This window comes from Monodelphis domestica, chromosome 4 (genome assembly GCF_027887165.1).
Source record: "Monodelphis domestica isolate mMonDom1 chromosome 4, mMonDom1.pri, whole genome shotgun sequence".
NCBI lineage: Eukaryota > Metazoa > Chordata > Mammalia > Didelphimorphia > Didelphidae > Monodelphis > Monodelphis domestica.
This window is the reverse complement of record NC_077230.1, coordinates 447,362,574-447,384,289: the sequence shown is the minus strand read 5'-3', so window position 1 is coordinate 447,384,289 and position 21,716 is coordinate 447,362,574. Positions and strand designations below refer to the sequence as shown.

Sequence of the window (21,716 nt, the reverse complement as noted above, 5' to 3'; positions counted from 1 at the left end):
GGTTGAGGCCAGCCAACCCACTGGCTAATATATCCTGTCTACAGGAAGTATGAAATGAGAGGAAATATGCAATGATAAGAAGTCAGCAGGCTCCTGGGAAATGTAGTTTTTAGGGTAACAGATGTCCAATTGCACATCTCCAACTTCCTGATTATTTCTTTAAATTATTGATTTGCTTGAATGTATCCATTGTGAGGCTATTCTCCAACTTCTTGAAGATGTTAATTAGGTTGAATATGGTCATTGTAAAGTCATTGTAAATATATTCAACATTGTTTACAATAAAAAAATGTTATAATCCCTTCTGGGATACTTGATTGCATCAGGATTCTCCTATAAGTAAGGGATTTTTGGTAATGTGCTCATTCAGTGCCTTGCCAAAAGATCATTTTATAAAGCTAGAAAAAAAATAATAAAATTCATATGGAGGAACAAAGTTCAAGAATCTGAAGGGTAATTTTAAAAATGGGGAAATGGGGACATTTCAGTACTGTATCACAAACTATGCAACAAAGCAATAATCATTAAGATTTGATACTGCTTAAGAAATGGGTCAACCAGTGGAATAGATTAGGTAATTACCATGCAGAAGCAAACAAACATAGGAGCATGATGTTTTTGATAAGCCCAAAGACATTAGGAACCTTAGACCTAGTATACTTTATAATAAATTGTCCAATATTTTTAAAGTTGTGCAATTTTCTTTGGTAAGATAAGAGAATGCAGGTCTTAAAAAAAAATTTTTTTTAAATGTTATTCTTTCAATAAAAACCCTTACCTTCTGTCTTGAAATCAATACTATGTTTTGGTTCCAAGGCAGAAGAGTGGTAAGGGCTAGGCAATGGGGGTTGAGTGATTTGCCCAGGGTCACACAGCTGGGAAGTGTTTGAGGCCTCCCATCTCTAGGCCTGGCTCTCAATCCACTGAGATACCCAGCTGCCCCTGAGAATGCAGGTCTTAATGTCTACCAAAACATAATTTATAAGCTTGATGGAATCCATTAAGCTTTTAAAAACTTTAATATTGATTGTTTCAATTTCATTTGCTCTCAAATGCTTCTTGTCATTTTCCGTTTTCCTACTACCATACCCCAGTCCTCCCATTTCCTAATGTTATACAAAATAAGCTTTTATAATGCATGTGTTCTCCATGGAGAATAATTTATTAAAAGAAAATTAGGTCTACCTTTTAGGATTTTGAAGTCTTACTTGTGTCAGTTTCAGAACAAATCATGGAAGATTGCCTTTGGGTTTGTTTATTTTGGGAAAAACAGCTTTTAGAAGATATTTTTTGGTCATTTAAGAACAGTATACATTGAGCTTAAAACATAGTTTAGTTTGGGAAAACAGAACCTCTTCTTATCTAGCTTGATCCTTTGGGCCTTTAACAGTCCTGCCCATCAGTTCTGTTTCCATGTAGGCAGACCTAGTTTGGCGTGAGTGAGTTTGGTACATATTATGTAGTGGTGAAGTATAGAAAACTTAATAAAAGATTTAGTGGAAAACTCATTTGGCTTAATCTAGCTGAATCTAAAGTCCTGCAGTCTACTTCTTTGGAAGGATTCTCGGAGTGGTTTTGGCTTGCGCTGCTATTAAGCGGCCACCTTGGTTCTGCCCTTGTGATCAGATTCTTTCTTACGTGTAGTTTACCTTCCTTCTGGAGCTGCATTTCCCCAGAGACATTGTTTCCAGAGTACCAGAGCTTCCTCTCTGTGGTATCCAGCACTTGACTCTGTGTGGCGGCTGATCATAGCATTGTCTTCCTTGTCCTGATTAAAGACTGGTTCATTCTAACAACTTAAAAAAAAATTTAAACCCTTATCTTCCGTCTTAGAGTCAATACTGTGTATTGGTTCTAAGGCAGAAGAGTTTGGGGTTCTGGTCACCAAATCCCTGGGCCGGATCTGACCTCAGAACATGAGTCTTCCCGATTCTAGTCCATGGCGCGGTGGCACTTAGCTGCCTGGTTATCTGTGCCAAGAACCCTCCAAATGGGGTCCCAAGGAAGGAGCCCGTACCCTCGGACTGGGGAGGTGAGGGGTTTGGTCATAGATTTGGCTTATGGACAGCAGACAGCCCTTCCCCCGGCCACTAGCGCCTCAGAGGAAGGGGGCACCCCAAATAACCAAGGCGGGGCTGGGGAGCTTCAGGAGTAGGAAGGTCCAAGTTAGACGGGCCTGGTGACGTCCGGCTCTAAACCTAAACTCGCAGGCTCCCCTGGATCCCAGCCTGCAGATGAACCCCTAGCAGAGGGAGGCGGGGCTAAGGGAGGAGGGACCAGAGACATTTGTGAAGCCGCCACGTGGCAGATGGCAGTGCGCCTGCGCAGAAGGCGCCACGCGCCTACATCTTCCAAACTCCTCGTAGATCTCCTGCTCCTCGCCGGTTCCTTCCTTCCTTCCTTTCAAGGACTCAGACTTCATTTCCCAGGATGCCTCTGGAACAACACGCTCAGGTTACGACCCTGCGTTCTCTTGAGTTTTCGGTAGCGCCGATCTTCCTGAGGCAGGCGGATCCTGGCTCCTACGCAGCACGGCAGGGAACGAAGAGCCGCCCCAGATGAGGAATAGTCTTTTGTGCAGGCGGACTGCGTCAGTGGGTACAGTGAAGCGGAGAGGCGAGAGAGGGCGGGCGGCCAGCGTTCCAGTCATATCTCGGGCTCAACTCCAGCTCGTAGGTGTGCGTGCTTTTGCGTGCGTGCACGCTTGTGCGTGAGAGATAGCGTGCGTGCGTGCGTGCCGGGCGTCGCACTCGCCGGAGTCGGGCGGGTCCGGAGGCGGTTGTGGTCGCGGGGAGCCAAGGACAGTGGCAGGGGCTGATCAGGGGCGGGTGCGGAGTAGCCACCCGGCCGAGGCGTGCCCGGGACTGTGGAGGAACCGGACCCGCGGCTGGAGGAGAGCTCGGTGAGCCCCCGGAGGAGGGGGGGCGGGAGCTCGGCCCTGGCTTGGGGGTCACTGTCTGCCATGGTCTTTATTTCCTCTCCTCCGGGGCCATTCCCGCTTCCCGCTGGGCAGTCTGGGAGTGCAGGGTACAAACTTCTTGTTGGCGCCTGTCTCCTCCCGGCCTGCAGCTGGGCCCCGGAGCTCCCCTTGGAGCATCCCGACCCTCGTCACTCCAAGGTTTACTCGGCTTGTAGGACCCCGTCTCCCTACCCCTAGTCGTGACCCCAATGTTGGACTTACGGTTCCTGGAGTGGCCTTGCAGAAGGGAACCTCCCCCCCCGCAGTGATCCCGAATTCAGGGAGCTCCTGTTCCCCCTCGGGACAGGCTGTCCTGAGATGCCTTTGGAAGTGCGAGGCTACTGCTAACATCTCTTGTGGATCCCCGCCATCCTCTGAGGTCCGTGTTGTTACTCACCCCTTTTACAGATGAGGAAACTGAGGCCAGGAAAGGTTAAGTAGACTGGCCCGGATCATGAAGGGCTGAGGGAGACCTAAGACCAGCCAGCCTGCTTCCTGGTGAGGCCACCTTCCTGCCTTGTTCTCCTGCTTAGAACCAATACCGAGTTGATATCAGTTCCAAGGAAGAGAATCGGTGAGGACTTGGCAATGAGGGTTAAGGCATTTGCCCAATATCACACAGCTAGGAAGTGTCTGTGGCCAGATTGGTACCCAGGACCTCCGTCTGGGCTCCCAGCCTGACTTTCAATCCATTGAGTCACTCAGCTGCCCTCAGGGCTTTCAGATAGGCAGCCTGTGTGTTACTAAGGTCTTCCCTGATGCCAGGCACTGAGCTATACTTATAACTCCTAAATATTGGCCATCTTTTACCCAGCACCTACTCTAGCCAGGCACCCTGCTAAGCTGCTGTTTCTTAGGAGCCTCACAGCAGCGCTGGGAGGTCAAACAAGGTGCCTGGGGTCTGTCACAGCTTTGGAATGTCTGATCTGGGAACTGACCTCTCTAGGGATCTAGAGACAGGCAACAGAAATGAGTTGATCCCCTTTGGGGTTTTCTTGGCAAAGCCTCTCCTCATTTTATTGATGGGAAATTCAGGCAGAAGGGGTTAAGCAACACACAGTAAAGGAGGCCTGATTTGAACTCCCAAGTTGAAACATTCCAAATCCGAGCCCAACAACATACACTTTGCAACCTTGTTGCCCTTCTGGAATGAGTAACCCTGTCTGAAAGGTAAAGTGTTCTGGCATGATGTCATAGAGTCTCAAAGTTGGAAGAAAAATCAGGATCTTAAATCTAGGAGGGATCTAAGATGAAAGCCATCATAGCCATTCAGGCTTACCTGTCCTATAGAGGAATCCCTTTTACACATCCCAGCAGCTTATTATCATTTTCAGCTTTAGTTTGAAAACAGCCAGTGCTAACTAGCTTCCAAGGTTGTGTTTCAGTTTGGGGTAGCTTTATTTAGGAAGATCGTTTTTACCTTATGTTGAACCCAAATGTATTGTCTGTCAGCAACTCCAAGCAGGAGAAATCTAATATTTCTTAGCCCTTAAAATGCTTGAAGACATGTATTGGGTACAGCCTAAATTTTCTCTTTTCCAGGCCTGTTAACTATTAAACATGTTGCAAGACCTTTGCTATCCTGTTTGCCTTCTTGCCCTGTTAATATTGTTCCTAAAAAAAGAAAAAAAGAATGTGTTGCTAACCACTGAACTTTAGTCAGAACAGGACTGTACAGCAGGGAAAAGGTGTAAGATGCAGTCAGCTCCAACTAATCAGCATCATCATAACTGGCATTTCTATGTCACTTGCTATATTTTAGGACTTTGTACATACCTTATTTGATCCTCAACTCTGGGAATTGGGGGCTGTTATTTTCAATTTCCAGATGAGGAAACTCAGACTAGTTATGTGACTTGTCCAAGTCACACAGCTGGCAAGTATCAGTAAGGCCAAAGTTGAACTCAAGTCTTCCGGACTTCAGGCCCTATGTTTTATCCTCTTTGGTGTCCCCTAGCTACTTTGTTTTGATCTCAGTTGTGATGTAGTTCAGGTTCCTGTTTACAGTGGTTGGACAGTCTTCTAGTTAAACCTTTTTGTCTCTCATGGAACACAGAAACAAGTGTAATGACCATTCCTTCCTTTCTTCTTTCCCTCCCCTCCCTTCCTTCCCCCTTTCCCCCCTTCCCTCCTTCCACCCTTTCCTTCCTTCCTTCCACCCTTTCCTTCCTTCCTTCCACCCTTTCCTTCCTTCCTTCCACCCTTTCCTTCCTTCCTTCCACCCTTTCCTTCCTTCCTTCCACCCTTTCCTTCCTTCCTTCCACCCTTTCCTTCCTTCCTTCCTTCCTTCCTTCCTTCCTTCCTTCCTTCCTTCCTTCCTTCCTTCCTTCCTTCCTTCCTTCCTTCCTTCCTTCCTTCCTTCCTTCCTTCCTTCCTTCCTTCCTCCCTCCCTCCCTCCCTCCCTCCCTCCCTCCCTCCCTCCCTCCCTCCCTCCCTCCCTCCCGTCCCCCCAGGCTGGAGCATATTAAGTTTCACTCAGTGAATTTTGTCTCTATGAATTCTTTTCCCTCATAATAGATTTTCAGATTCTGCCTTTCCATAAAGAAGAACAGAGGAGGAGAGAATGATTTCTGGGCTCCTTGTGGCCAGGGCAATGGTGAGTTATGATTTCTTCTCTCTTTTGAAATGCTACCATGTTTCTCACAATGCAGACACATTTCTTTCCTTTGTCCTCCAGCAGCTCTGCTCTATCATGTCCTGTCCAGGTATGACCTGAGCGTTATATGTATTCTCTCTGATGACTGGTTACTCAGACTTTATAGAGTTCATAGAGCAGTAGGACTAGAAGAGATTTGTATAGTCTATTTCTCTTTATCTGATGTGATGGTAAACTGAGCCTTGGGGAAGCAAAGTGTCTCATTCAAAGTTACCTCTTTTTTTAGTTAAATTTTATTTTCAAATGAAAATCTACCTCTTTTCCTTTCCTCTCCTCCCTTTCATTTCTTTACCTTCAATTGAGGAAAAAGCAAGAAGTAAAACTGCCACAGACAGTCGAGGAAAACAAATGTCCACATCATTTTTCAGTTGCGTTTGGCTCTTCATGATACTGTTTGAGTTTTCTTGGCAAAAATACTGGAGTGATTTACCATTTCATTCTCCAGCTCATTTTACAGATGAGGAAACGGAGGCAAAGAGGGTTAAGTGACTTGCCCATGGTCATACAGCTAGGGGGTATCTGAAGCTGGTTTTAAACTCAGCTTCTTCATTTCAGGCCCAGAATTCTGTCCACTCAGCCACCTATCTGCCAATGTGTTCTTTCTATTAATCCACATTATCTGAGGAATGCTCCCCATTCTCTTAGTGCCCTTCTCTCTCCTAGAGAATTTTTGCTTGTTCATTGAACTAACAGCTCTGCTGGGCCAAATACTGTGGAATAAATTTGTAATAAACCCCAGAAAGAGTTAATACTTGGTGTTATTCCAATGGAAAGTTAGATCTATTTGTAATAAGAAGGAAAGAGACAATCAAGTTTCCTAGGATCTGTGATTTGGTTGGTGTGCATCTCCTGTACCATGCAGATCCCGGTCTACTTATCTCTGAGAATTTCCTAAAGCTCAGAGAAGTCAGTGACTCACCCATGGTCACCCAGGTGGTGTGTGTAAGAGGCTACACTTGCCCTGAGTTTTTCCTGTCTCCCAAATCCAGGCTTGTATCCAATTTCAAAGTGTCTTTCCAGAAGATATCAAGAGAAGAAATAGGAATTTAGTGAAGGAATGATCAGTGATTTATTTCTAGAAGATTGCATTGTGGTCCAAAAATAGCAGTTTTCACATTTTCTACCCTTTTCAGTTTACCAAGTGCTTCTCTGTGACAATATTTGAGAGGTCCATGTGCATTTTAAAAGTACATGTTCTTTGGTTCTCCCACATGCCTGTTTTTCTGTCCTTTTTAACATCTACCTACCAAGTCCAGGACACATAGAACAAAGTTCCCTGCCATTGCAGGGAGTATGGTAGAGTGATGGGAAAAGGAGAGATTGTGCCAAGAATTGCAGTTTGTGACTATCTATAAATGTAAGTGCTGACTTTATAAATATGAGGTCATAAAATCTCAAGTTGGAAGGACTCTAGTAGAGCCCATCTCCTCTTCTCATAGCCTAAAAGGAATCTTCCTCTAGCAGACCAGACAGATGGCCATCAGCTTTTCTTTTGATGGCTTGCAGGAAGGAAGCTCACCACCTCTTAAAGATGTCCATTCCACTTTGAGATCCCCATCTTAAACCTAAATCTCTCTCTCTGTATTTTCTAGCCAACACTCCTGTTTCTTCCCTTGAGAGCCCAGGGAGACATCTCATCTTCCACATGACAGTTCTTGGATGTTCAGTGATTTATATCTCTGTTGTCTAGGCTAAGTGGTTCCTAAAGGAGCCCCACATGGTATGATCTCAGGGTCATATTCCATCTTTGTCACCTTCCCAAGGAAGCTTTCTATCTGATCCATGTCCTTATTAAAGAGTGGAGAATACCATGCGCCAGGTAGATGGGTCACCTAGTAGGGTAGGTCAGTCTCACAGCTCTAGATGCTTAGACAGCTTCTGTGTTCTTAGGTGACTAGAAAACCCTGCCAAATGCCCAAGACTCAATTCTCTGAGCCACATCCAATCTCAAGATGTAAAATTTAAAATGTGGCTTAATTATGCTGGATTGGGTGATACTCTCCCATGCCACCCAAGTCCAAACTCCTTAACTTTGTAACTCCATCAGTCACCTGTATTCTGAGAAACTTACCGAAAGCTTAGGCTTTTGTCTTATAAGTCCCTTCACTCAGGTCTAAATTATTTTTTTTTTAACTCTGTTCTTCCAACTTAGAATCAGTACTGTGTGTGGGTTTTAAGGCCGAAGAGTTGTAAGGACTAGACAGGAGAGATTAAGTGACTTGCCCAGGGTCACAGTTAGGAGGTGTTTGAAGACTGATTTGAATCTAGAACCTGCTCAGTCTGGTTCTCAATCCACTGAGCCATCTAGCTTCCCCCTTTGGACTGAATTCTGACCATCTTTGTAACTTCACCCACCTTCCCCTTATCTCATTCAAGTTGATTCCATCAAGACCATTTGTAGAGAATCGCAGTCAAAAGACTAATCCTATCACCAGATGCTTATTCCCATCTCAGGAGGAAGTAATGAGCTACTGAGATGAGTCTGCCTACCTCTTCCTACCTGCCTACCAGTACTGTCATGGTAGACCTTCAGGGCGTGTAGAAGACACAGGTAGTGCTCCAGATTTGCTGTCATCTTGCTGATTGTTAAAAGACCTAGTAGCTCTCTCTCAGCGTCTTTGGTCTTTGAGAACGCCCACTTGTTTATTGGCTATTGCTGGGCTAACATTAATCCTTCATCCATGCTCTGACCATCCAAATTTGGATAAGTTGATATTTCTGGTTAGAAAGGAGTTAATGTCTTTGTTGCTATTACTATTGACTGTCTGAAAAAAGGATTTTGTACCAGACGAGACCCCTGGTTGCCAAAGGCCTCTGGAAACACTTGAAGTGGAGTAGACAAAACTAGAACCAAGCAGTTCGCTTCCTGTCACCTTCCTGTTCCAAGTGGCGGATCATCCGATTGCTTTTCAGGAGTCCGTGACGTTCCAGGATGTGGCTGTGGACTTCACCCACGAGGAGTGGGGACGCTTGGAGCCCGCTCAGAAGGACCTGTACAGGGATGTGATGCTGGAGAACTATCAGAACTTTGTCTCCCTGGGTAAGGACAGCTTGCTCCTATTGGCATCTGGCCTTCGGGTTAGCCTGGGGTTCGAGTGCTGAGTTGTCAGTGTGGGGATAGTCATGAATAACGGGGGTGACCGTAGCGGACATTTGTTTGTATTGTACTTCGGGGGTTGTGAGGTGGCGTTAATGTGCATTACCCTATCTGGGCCTCACCACAAACCTGAGAGGTCAGTACTCACATGACCCCCATTTTATAGATAAGGAAACCTCGTCTAGGAATCAACAAGCCTTTAAGTGGCTCCCATGTTCTGAGTACTATGTGGGGGTGGGAGAGAGATGGGGAAAGAGACTGTGAGAGAGAAGGAGGGAGATCTAGAGTAGAGAAAGTTAGAGGGCTAGAAGGAGAGAAAGGAAAGAGAGACAGGAAATTCTTTTCCATTGACCCCATCAGTTAAATCCAAGGAACGGTTTGAACATGGGTCTCTCCTGACTCCCCCAAGCATAGATTAAGCATTTCTGAGAGGTAAGGTATTGTGCTAGGGATACCGAGACATGAGTAAAGGAGTTCCTGTTTTGGAGGAATGCGAATTCCAAGAGCACAATGACAGCCATGGTGCCGTCTCTCTGACCCCCTACTAATGGGTGATCTCAATGTTCTTGCTTTTCTTTACAGCAACTCAGGTTCCTTATCTGTAAAATGAAGAGGTGGGACTATATATGGCCCCTATAGGCCCTTCACTTGTAAGTCTGGTCCCATGGACTCAGTGGGGTCCCATGGATCCCCCTATTATCTGGGAGTAGCACAGTAGAGAGATCTCTTCCCAGGGTCTGGGGGTCACCCTCTGCTTTTTCTTAAAGAGAAAGGAACTACAGTGAATTCTGAGATGGATTTCCCTGCTTAGCACTTTGCCATTTCTTTCCCTAAAGGAGGACTACCAGCCCCTAAACCTCATGTGATCTCTCAGTTGGAGAGAGGAGAAACACCATGCCTAGCAGAGAGGGAAGCCCCGAGGGTCATTTCCATTTGCCAAGGTGAGTGAGTAAAAACCAGGTTGGTAACAGTCATTGCCAGCAAGAGCTCAGTGGGTCAGTAAAGTTGAGTCCCCAATGGGAGGAATTTGAATAACTCCGGCATTACAACTTTACATATAACTATTTTGGGTTTAGTGAGGAAAGAAAGAGCCCATTGGCAAATCTCCTAGATCCATGTAGGTGAACCTATCAGAGGAGTGCTGGAAGGGGCTGCTCCTTTCCCCCTTTCCACCTCAGCTGAGAACATTTTTCACTTCACCCACCCCTCTGCCCAGAGTGCTTCCTCCCCTGTCTGGAGCAAGGGGTGGCTCACATGTGGCATGAGGGTGCAGTTTGGGCACTCGGTTTCTAAAAGATTTGCCATCACTATCCTAGATTGTCTCCCTGCGGCACCTCTTTATCAGTGCATGTGTTGGTCCCCCCTGCCCCCCAACCCACAATACCTACCTGCTGGAGAATAATGTGGTAGCCACCTTCCATGTCTGCTCACTTTAGGTCTCCCTTCCGTTCTCCTCTTCCCCTCTCTACCTGTGTCATACTGCTGCCAAAATTATCTTTGCCACCAACTGAGCTGGTTATATCAGCCTCACTGCAAACTAAAGATCTATATTTCTGGTGAATATTAATCGAAAAATATCAAGTCAAATACTGACATTAATTAAAAAACCCATGAATATTCTTTCTGACCAAATTGGGTTTGTACCTGGATTACTTAAAGTATAAGAAAATAAATCATAGCAACAAAAACGATAGAATGTGATTTATATGTACTGAAAAAGCCTCCATAGAACCCGCTCATGTTTAAAAAAATATATTAAACAGAATTGCATTTCCTTAAAATAGTAGAATACACTCAGTCATTGGAGTGGACTCCTGGAGGGAAAAAATTTCTGCACAGTGACATCCAAAAGTAGAGAATCAGATCACTAGGTAGAGTGGAGCCTTTGACTTGAGGACTTTGAGGAAAGACTCGGTAACTACTTCTCAGTGGACTTTTCAGGCATTAGCTGGCCTCAGTGATGTGTGAGGTCCCTTCCAGCTCCGAAATCTTGTGTTTTTGGGAAGGGAAAAAAATGTATTTATTTATTTATATTATTCATTCATTTATTCATTCATTCATTTACCCTTACCTTCCATTTTAGACTAATACTCTGTATTGGTTCCAAGGCAGAAGAACAGTAAGGGCTAGGCAATGGGCGTTAATTGACTTGCCCAGGGTTACACAGCTAGGAAGTATCTGAGGCTAGATTTGGAACTAGGACCTCCCATCTTTTAGGCCTAGATCTCAACCCATTGAACCATCTAGCTGTTCCTGATTAAAAAATTCTTATGTGAAATGAATTATTGTCTTTATTATTTTTAAGACTAAATATTTTTTTCTCTACCTGTTCTCCTTTTTACGGCCAACCTCCAAGAAAAACTTGTGGTTTTGTTTTAGATCCTGTTACTTATTTTTACACGTGTGTATGTGTGTATATATTTTTATATATTTTTAAAATGATATTATATATTATATAGATATTTTTGTGCATTGTGTATTCCCATGCCATAAATTATTTAACCATGCCCCAATCAGTAAACATCTACTTTGTTTCTAGTTCTTTGCTACTCTAAATATTTTAGTGAATATGTATACTTTTTGTCTTTGACCTACTTGTATGTGCTGAGCAATGGAATCTTGGGTCAAAGAGCATAGACATTTTCGTCCCTCCCCCCCTTTTTTTTGCATACTTCCAAGTTGATTTCCTGAAAATTTGGACCAATTCACAGCTCCATAAGCAGTGTATTAGGTAACCTCATTTTATATTATCTCCTTATCCCATAGCCAACATGGAGTGAGTCTACCAAGGAACATTCAAAAATTTTCTGGAAAAATAACAGTTTAAATAATTGCTTGTTTCTGCGTCACACCAATATAATAAAAATTAAAATGCTGCCTAAATTAATAAACATATTATTGCTAACCAATCAAACTTATGTAGAGGGTACTTTCCAGAGGTAGGAAAAATGATAGTAAAGGAGGATGTATTTTATTTTTAGTAATTATGGGAAACAATGGAAAAAGTAATGAAAGGGGAATACTACTTCCAAATGTCAAACTATATTGCAAAGTTATAATTATCAAATATACTTTGATCATAAGTAAAAACAGAAGAGTAGATCAAAGAAACAAAACTTGGAAAAGGAAGAATCAAATAAATGACTTAGAAAATATAGCCCTATTTGACAATAATGACTGGCAAAACTAGAAACAGTCTTTGAGAAATTAGTTTTATATTATTATCTCAAATTATCCACAGTAAAGTTCAAATGCATATGTGATCCAAATATTACAAGTTAAAAGGCACAAAAAAGCTAGAAGAGTGCCATATTGAAGTGCTGATGATACTTAACCAAATCATGGGATAGAAGTGATTAGAAAAGTTAAAACAGGTTATTCCAATGACCCAATATTGAAAACATCCTGCCAGAACAAAATTGTTGAGTCTAGCACAGAGATTTAAAAAAAATTTTTATTTAGACTATTTTTCCATGGTTACATGATTAATAATTCCCCCTTCTGCACCCTCTCCTCCCCCCTCCCAAAGCCTACAAGCAGTTCCACTGGGTTATCTATGTATCATTGTTCAAAACTCATTTCTATGTCATTCATATTTGCAGTAGAGTGATTCTTTAACATCAGAACCCTAATCATATCCCTATCGAACTATGTGATCAAGCATATTATTTTTCTTCTGCTTTTCTACTCCCACAGTTCTTTCTCTGGACGTGGAGCGCTTCTTTCTCATAAGTTCCTCTGGATTGTCCTGGGTCATTGCATTGCTGCTAGTAGAAAAGTCTATTACATTTGATTGTGCTACAGCGTATCAGTCTCTGTGTACAATGTTCTCCTGGTTCTGCTCCTTCCACTCTGTATCAATTCCTGGAGGTCATTCCAGTTCCCATGGAATTCCTCCACTTTATTATTCCTTTGAGCACAATAATATTCCATCACTATCAGATACCACAATTTGTTCAGCCATTCCTCAATCAAAGGGCACCCCCTCATTTTCCAATTTTTTGCCACCACAAAGTGCAGCTATGAATATTTTTGTACAAGTCTTTTTCCTTATTATCTCTTTGAGGTATAAACTGAGGAGTGGTATAGCTGGGTCAAAAGGCAGGCATTGTTTTAAAGCCCTTTGTGCGTAGTTCCAAATTGCCCTCCAGAATGGTTGGATATACAGATTTTTCTAAAAGAACTATAAATCATTAACTATTTGAATACTCAATAAGGGAAAAACAAATCAAAACTATTTGAGATATTTTACCTTATGTCTAGCAAGGGATTGATTGATTGATGGACAACCACTGTTTCCAGGTTTTTGTTAGGTTTTGGCTACCACAAAGAAAACTGATAGTGATTTTCTTTAAAATTGGAGATCTTTTCATTTCTTTTTGTCAGACTCTCAGCAGTGATACTACTGAGCCAGAATAGAGTTAAGCACAATTTACTTTTTTGTTGTGGTAAATTGTTTCCAAACAACTCATCTCTTCTACCAGGGCACTGGGTAGGTCTGTTGTTTCACGGCTACATTTGCTGTTTTCATATTTTGTCGTTTTTGTACAACTGATGGTATGAAGTGAAACTTGAATGTTCTAATATGCATTTTTGTTAGTGATTGGGAGTATTTTCAGATGATCGGTAAGTTTGCAGTGCTATAGGGTTTGTTTCCTCTAGCCAGTTAACTTTTTCAGAATAGCTTTTGTTTTTACATATTTTTATCAATTTCATAGATATTAAAACTTTTAATCTGTATTACTTCATCTTTTGCATTTCTATTCTTTAAAAATCATTTACCTAACCATCATCATGGTAGGTGACACTTTTCTGTTGTAATCTTTATGTCTCCTATGTACTTGGAGTCTGTTTCAAAAATTGAAACTTCATTCCTGCTAGGTTGTTTTTTTGCTTTTCCAGCAGCTTTTGTAGACCAAGTTTCTTTTACCTCTAAATCTCAACTTAATTCTTAGATTCATTGGAAAGCACCAGTTTTAGGATGTCTTGCATTTTTTATTACCATGTTTATTCTTTTAATTTTAACTGGTTCCAAACTTCCTTTCCAAAATGCATTTATAATATAATCTTGTCATCCTGAACATTCTTTTCATTCTTCCTTTTAAAATTCTTGACTTTTGGTTCCTCCAAATAAGTTTTTCTTTTAACATATCCAATTCTAGAAAATTACTGTTTTGAAATTTCATATCACCTTAAATCTGTAAAATATTAGTTGGCTTTCATATTCCTTTTGGTATCCTCCCAGGGATGTTCATTGTGGATGTTTTCTAATTGAATTCATGTTGAATGTTAGGAATCACTGTTTTCTTATGATTCATAAGTGATTGGCTGACCTTAGGTCCCTTAATTCATGGCAGTTCATCAATATTATGCTTATTTTATCCATAATTAACCAGTTTCTCTCTTGTAATCATTAGACATTCTCAATTTACAAAACAACATTCTGATAATATCCTATAAATACTTTAGAAAATGTAGTCTGTATGAAGAACCTTGTGTGCAGCAAATTCAGTGGGGTCTGGAATCTGATCATACAAGTCAGCCAACCACTTGGCTTGGCTGTAGATTTAATTTTATCTTATTGAAGTCCATAGAAATCTAGGGATATGCTGTGTGATCATTAATTTCATTCATGAATTTGTCACTAATTATCTCATACTTCATTCTAGTTTACTAAACATTGTTAATGAAATAGAGAAACTTTCCTTACTGGTTGCATTTACTCTTATTTTTAAACATTTAAATTATTGGCCGTACACAAATAGAAAATGAAGGCAATAAGCATAAAGCTATAGAATTATTTATGATATTTTGACTCTAATATCACAACCTGAGTCACTTCAAACTCCCCCTGTAAACTCTTACTGTGTGCCAATCTTTGTGCTAAGTATTGGGGATACAGGAAGAAATAGAAGATAATAAATAGTAAAGCTCTTCAGAGAGCTTACAATCTAATAGGGGAAACAACATGCCAACATATGTAAAAAAATAGACTAGAGGCAAGATAAATGGGAAGTAACAGAGGAAATCAGTTTGTTTAAGGGTTTGGGGAAGGCTTCCTATAGAAATGGGATCTTAATTGGGACTTAAAGGAAACCAGAGAGGCCAGTACTCAAAGCATAGGAGGGAGGGAGAGCATTCCAGGCATGAGGGATAGTCAGAAGAAATGATCAAAACTTTTAGAGGTGAAGGGTCTTGTTCATGGAATAGCCAGGATGTTGGTATCATAGGATAGAAGAATATGGCTTGGGAATTGACAGTTAAGTAGGAAAGGTAGAAAAGATTTTAAATGCCAAAAAGAGCATTTTATATTTGCTCCTGGAGGCAATAGGGAGCCACTGGAGTTTTATTAAGTAGGGTGTTGACATTGTGACAAGGAAATCACTTTAAAAGACTGATATATATTAATTTAAGGTCACCAAGGAATTCAGCTATGTAATTCCTAAATGAAAACTCAAGTCAGCAGTCAACCTTTTATAAATTTTAATTACAAACAGGATGAAGAAAGGTATTAGAGATAGAGAGAGAGGGGGAGAGAGAAAGGGGAGAGAAGGGAATAGGGCTTAAATACCCCTTCTGTTTAGGCTGGGCCAAAAGGCCCAAGCCCTTAGATAGCTGGGGCAAAGAAAGGAGATCAGTCCCTATTACTCACGTGACCAAAATGGAGAAACAGTCTCAGGGGCCTCCACCTCCAGCTTCCTTCAGAGCAAGCTTCTCAGAGCACCTCTCCAACCACTCAGAGCCAAAACTCTCCAACCAACCCCCTCTAGTCCTCAGACCCCGCTATCTTTAAGGAAACCATCCAAGTTCCCTCCCCTCAGTTCTCACATCTACCAATCACTGTCCATGTCTTCCCTGTGCCAATGGTGGCTCTACCTTAACCCAGGACCGCCCAGAGGTCTGTGGCTTTGCACATGTCTGTTGAAGGTCATCTTCTCAAATAATTAAATCTTGATCCTTTGCTACAGCCCTTCTTAAATCCTGTTACCCTGAGTAGGGTAGAGATTGGAATAATTAAATTTTGATCTATGCTGCAGCCCTTCCTAAATCCTGTTAGGACTGAGTAGGGTGGAGATTGTAATTTCCAAGACCTGGTTCTGTCATTCCAAGTATCTCTATTGTATCAATTCTAAAATCAATCATGACTCAAAGAAATTCCTGTTCTATGCTTAAGCATAGGTCAAAGCCCTTTCCATTGTTCAGCAAAAGGTTTCTGTCCTAAAGTAATCTTAAGAAGGGAGGAGGAGGAACCTCTCATGCCAATGGGGTTCACATTCCAATAGACTATCAGTAAGAAATTTTTCAAGTATGAAATTTCCCAATGGTGAAATTTCCAACATTTATAAGTCTAAGAAATTTTAAGGTTTACAACATGATGAGTTCTGAGCTTTAGGAAAATCACCTTAGTAGCTAAATGGAGGATGTCTTGGAAAGGGGAGAGGCTCTAGATACACCAGCAACTATTGGAATAGTCCAAATGATGAGAGGGCCTGCACCAGGGTGGGAGCAGTGTCAGAGGGGAGAATATTAAAGACATAAGTGGCTCCATGCATAGAGCTCCAGTTCAAATCTGACTTCAGACACTGCCTAGCTCTGTGACCAATTAGGGAAGTCATTTAGCCCCCTTTGTCTAGCTCTTGCCCTTCTGTCTTAGAGTTAGTTCTAAAACAGAAAGCAAGTTATTTTAACAAGAAAGATGTCCTAGAGATCACATTGGCGGGACTTGGCAACAGCTTGGTTGGAGGGTGGGGAAGTGGCATTTGAGAGAATGAGGAGTCCAGGATGGTTCTTGGGTTGTGAGCCTGAGAGTTTGGGAGAATGGCCCTGTTATCTATAGTAATAGGGGTGGAAGGTGGTGGGGAGTGGGGCATTTTAAGGGGAAAGATAATGAGTTCTGTTTTAGACATGTTGAGTTTAAAATTCCTGCTATCCATCTAGGTAAAAATGACTGACAGGCAATATTTAGAGTTGAGAGATTGGAGATCTGCAGAAAGATTAGGTTAGGAAAAGTGGATTTGAGAAAGAAATGGTGATTAAATCCATGGTAGCTGATGATATTTCCAGGTGAGATAATAGAGGGATAAGAACCTTGTCAACTTTTCAGCCTCTTCATAGAATTGAAAACAACATTTAAGATTGCCTTTTCACATCAAGTCATTTTCTCAACTGTTTTTTAAATCATCATCTAAATGGATCACTGATGAAGCATCTCCCTGATTCCATGGGGGAAGGTAATTTTCATGAGGCCTTTTTTTATAAGTGACTTTTTAAGCTCTCACCAGGAAAAGTTTTTCCCTAATATTCTGCCTATATTTGTTTTCTTAAAGTGAGTAAGAGTTTCTATAATCTATGAAGGAAAGACTATTTTGATTCAGGTTACATAATCCCAGATAACTAGATACTTTGTTGCTATCACACCTTCCTCGATATTTCTCCCTTCTTCAGTTTCCAAGAAAAAATTGCTTTACTTTTTACAGTTAGTTATTCTCCTTGAGAGAACTTTAACATTAAAAAATTTCCTTTCTTGCAATAAAGTGGATATTCACAGTTTTTTGTTCATTTCAGATTCCTTTATTCTGAATACAAGATATGAGATCAAGGAATCATCTTTAAATCATGGCATTTTTATGGAAGCATCAAGCAAGGAGAGACCCTCAGAGAATCACTTCTGGAATTCTAAGTTGGATGAAGCTTGGAATTTTAATGTCTGGTTGGAAGGCCATAAGGGGAAGGAGAGATTGCTCCAGGAAGTAATAGGCAGTCACAGAACAGCTTCTGAGTTGGATGTTCATGAACAGAATGCTTTTGGGAAGAGATTCAAGTTAGGATCTGTTCTTGTTCCCAGACAAAGAGCGACTATGGGAGTAGAGCACCATCAACATGACACACTTGGAAAGAGCTTCAAACAATTATCAGACATAATTGACCATAATAGGAACTCCTTAGGGAAGAAAATTGGTAACTATAAATGTAAGAAACCTGTCATTTACCACTCAGACCTTTTTCAGTACCGTAAATTACACAATGTAGAGAAACACCATACATGTAGTCAATGTGGGAAAACCTTCAGCAGTAGCTCATGCCTTATTGCACATCAGAGAATCCATACCGGAGAGAAGCCTTTTAAATGTAATGAATGTACAAAGGCCTACAGGCGTAAAGCACATCTTATTCAACACCAGAGAATTCATACTGGAGAGAAACCCTATGTGTGTAATGACTGTGGAAAAGCTTTCAGCATTGATTCATCCCTGGTTAAACACCAAAGAATCCATACTGGAGAAAAGCCCTACAAGTGTAATCAGTGTGGGAAAGGCTTTAGCCAAAAAGGACACCTTAATCAACACCAAAGAATTCATACTGGAGAGAAACCCTTTACATGTAATGAATGTGGAAAAGCTTTCAGCCAATACAAACACCTTAATGAACACCAGAGAATTCACACTGGGGAGAAACCCTATGAATGTAATGTATGTGGGAAAGTTTTCAGACAGTTTGGGAACCTTAGTAAACATCAGAGAATTCATACAGGAGAGAAACCATATAAATGTAACCAATGTGGGAAAGCATTCATTGACAATTGCGTCCTTATTCAGCATGAAAGAATTCATACTGGAGAAAAACCATATATATGTAATGAATGTGGGAAGGCCTTCAGTCGGGGGATATGCCTCAAGAAACACAAGAGAATTCACACTGGAGAGATACCCTATAAATGTAATGACTGTGGGAAAGAGTTCACTGACAAGACGTCCTTTGTTTGTCATCAAAAAATTCATACTGGAGAGAAGCTCCATGAGTGTATTGACTGTGGGAAAACTTTTTGCCAGAAGGCCAACCTTAAAAAACACAAAATGATTCATACTGGAGAGAAGCCCTTTGAATGCAATGAATGTGGGAAAGCTTTCCGAGTAGTGGGACAGCTTAACATACATAAAAGAATTCATACTGGAGAGAAACCATTTAAATGTGCTGAGTGTGGGAAAGCTTTTAGAGACAGAGGAGGACTTAGTGTACATAAGGAAAAACATGGAGAGAAACGTTATACATGTAGTGACTGTGGGAAAACCTTCAGGAACCGGGGATACTTTCGTATACATCGGAAAACTCATAATCAGGAGAAACGTTATAAGTGTACTGAATGTGGGAAAGACTTCAGCCTAAGGGAATCCTTTGTTGTTCACCAGAGAATTCATACTGGAGAGAAGCCCTATAAATGTAATGTATGTGGGAAAGCCTTCATTTACAACACATCTTATAGTAAACATCTGAGAATCCACACTGGAGAAAAGCCCTATACATGTAATGAATGTGGGAAAGCTTTTACTCAGAAGCATTACCTTACTGAGCATGAGAGAATCCACACTGGAGAGAGACCTTTTGAGTGTAATGAGTGTGGAAAGTCCTTCAGGCAGAAGCAAACTTATAAGGCTCATAAGAAAATTCATACTAGAGACAAAACGCTTAAAGCCTTCAGCTGAATGGAATGTATTTGGAAATATTGATTTCATACAATATCAGTGATTTCATACTGTTGGACAATTAATGTAAATGTGATCAATGTTGAAAATCTATAATTTCAACTCATAGGGAAACCTGCCATCTCAGAGTTGATGATCGATCATGAAACGACTCTTGCACATGTATTTAACTTCTTTTTACAGGCTTCATGAGGAAAATTTACTGTGAGACTTCGGTATGGCAAGTACTTCATATGATCATAGTCATAGAGATAAAGCAGGAAGGGACCTTAAAAAGACTTCTCCAGCTCCTTCATTTTCTAGATGTGGACACAAAGGGAGAGTCATTAAGTAATTTGTCCAGCATTAGATAGCCTGTAAGTATAGGAGGCAGTATTTGAATCCTGGTATTCTTGATACCAAGTCTGGTGCCCTGCCCACTAGTCAGTGCTTCTTTTCCTCTAGTCTTGTTAAATACTGAAAGTCAAGATGTCAGAAACAGTTTTTTTTCACAAGCTATAATAGATATTGTTGGGAGACTTGAAAGGGAAAAATAACAATCATAGTAAAAATAAAATTATAAAAACATAAAATCTCTTTAATTTGGAGTGCATGTTACCTGCTTTAGGTGTTGAAGTTGTATGAATAGATTCTGAAAGGACTATAGTATGTTTCATAAATAATTTCAGTAAATTTGCTAAAATTAGCAAGAGATTAAAAATAGTAGATAAATGACACGACCTTGCTCCAGGCAGGAGAATAGCTAGTGTAGCTTCTCTGAATAATTAATCCTGGGCATGAGTCGATCCGCTTTATGTGGACTTGATTTGGGATCTGAAATATCCTAGTAGGAGTTCTGGTTTACCCTGTGAGGTTAACCCTCTCTTTTAATAATGGGAGTTGGAGAATATTGAACTTTTGGTTCTACTTTTTGCAAGGGAAAGTGAGGTTTTCAGCAAATTCCTGGCTGTGTCTGAATAAGAATTGGACACTTGGTCCACAAGTCCACAACTTGTATGGAAAATTTTAACTATAGTATAAACAAATTACTATATTAAATTATCCTTGGGCTTAAAGCATTACTGGTGCCAGTAACCAATAGGATAAACCAAACTTGGAATGTGCCAGCAGATGGAAATCCCCCAGACCAAGCTTTATATAGCCCATTTTGCCCATTTCTTTCAAGTCTCTCCTGTACATCTCTCCCTTATTATTTACACACTTTTGTTCTATTATAAACCAAAATAGCATCTATTTAGAACAGTCCCTCGGTTCAAAAGTACCTTTTGTGCCCATTTGCTTATAACCCTTTATCCATGCACACTATTAGAATTTCCTCATTAGTGATGTAATAATTATACTGAACAGACCAGTCTTGTGTTCTCTTCATTCCATTGGATAATAGTGGTAGGACAAGGCTAGATGCCCTCTTATTGACAGTTGTTAAAAGGGATTCTTTTCTAATAAAGGTCAGGAGCAGATGATTTCTAACCTGTTGTGCTCCGAGATTAGTGAGATGCTATTACTCAGTTTCCTTCATCAGACGACTTCTTACAGTTTGATTCCATCTTGGTTGGGAGTGATGATAACCAACTATCCTAGCTATCCAGTGCAATTAAGCAGAGTCTGGAATGGGAAATGTGATATCAGCGACCATTAAGCTAACCTCTTGTGTTCCTTTGGAGGTAAGGTTCTTTCCCTTAAATGTATCCTCTGCATTGCACCAGTTTCTCAGTCTTATGTATGAAAAGATACTCAAACAGGTACATTAAAGATTTGGTGGGGATGAATTGGTCCAGGTCTAGATAGCAATTTTGATTGATCCAGAGATCCCACTTTTCAGTATATTCACCCATATAAAGATCCAGCATGTGTTAGACTATTTGTAGTAAATGAGTGGGTATGCACGAATTAGTGAAAGATTGAAAAAAGTAGCATGGGCATATAATGGAATATTGCGCATTAAGCTAACTGAATAGGGACCTGGGAAATTTTGTATGAGGATGGAAAATGACCCCTTCCCTCTGCCCCAATTCAATACGAGAGAAACTACACTAATGTGATTTAAAAGACTACCATAAGAAATGGAAACTGCGTCATTGGTAAACAAATGAAGGTTTCAGGGAGCAGATACTGGAACTACCTTCATGATGTGTGTGGGAGGGGCAGGCCCGCAAAGATTGTTACAAAAATGGAAAGTTATAATTACTCTATTGGAAGTTTTGATTGTTTTGCTTTGCTACAAGGAAGGATTAAATCTGAGTCTAATATGTGGAAGACAAAAAATCAATAAACATGTATGTGTTGTTTTTTTTAATTCTGGTAGATATATAAATCTATCACGGTGTAGAAAAGGCCTATGATAAATTGCAGTACTAATTTATATTCAGTCACTTAGAGCCATTTCGTCATGTGATCTCAGAGAAGAATTGTTTTTAACAGAAAGACACTAGGACGTTCTCAGTAAGATTAGGGGAAAAGAAGTACCATTTTCTCCGCTATTTTGGAATCTGATGCTGGAATTGCTATGTATAAGGAAAGAAA

General features: G+C 40.9%; 1 protein-coding gene across 3 annotated transcripts; it reads left to right on the top strand.

The window, feature by feature from the left end:
• The first annotated feature begins 1,013 nt into the window (after nucleotides 1-1,013).
• LOC100618881 (zinc finger protein 260-like) lies at nucleotides 1,014-21,489 on the top strand. Of its 3 annotated transcripts, none has more exons than XM_056796845.1 (5): nucleotides 1,014-2,676; nucleotides 5,477-5,555; nucleotides 8,529-8,655; nucleotides 9,549-9,653; nucleotides 17,278-21,489. In XM_056796845.1, the coding sequence occupies exons 2-5, from the start codon at nucleotides 5,523-5,525 to the stop codon at nucleotides 19,191-19,193; spliced, it is 2,181 nt and encodes a 726-aa protein (XP_056652823.1). In that variant the 5' UTR covers nucleotides 1,014-2,676; nucleotides 5,477-5,522; the 3' UTR covers nucleotides 19,194-21,489. The 3 variants fall into 3 exon arrangements, with proteins under 3 accessions (XP_056652823.1, XP_056652821.1, XP_056652822.1); XM_056796843.1 differs by having other exon boundaries at nucleotides 1,015-2,902; XM_056796844.1 differs by lacking the exon at nucleotides 1,014-2,676 and adding an exon at nucleotides 2,941-3,533.
• The last annotated feature ends 227 nt before the right edge of the window (nucleotides 21,490-21,716 follow it).

What these genes read in the sequence shown, in the direction of transcription:
- LOC100618881 (XM_056796845.1), top strand. Translation starts at nt 5,523, where the DNA reads ATGATTTCTGGGCTCCTTGTGGCCAGGGCAATG. An exon ending in TCCTTGTGGCCAGGGCAATG is followed by an intron (nt 5,556 to 8,528) that starts GTGAGTTATGAT and finishes ATTGCTTTTCAG; the next exon opens with GAGTCCGTGACGTTCCAGGA. An exon ending in GGTCATTTCCATTTGCCAAG is followed by an intron (nt 9,654 to 17,277) that starts GTGAGTGAGTAA and finishes TGTTCATTTCAG; the next exon opens with ATTCCTTTATTCTGAATACA.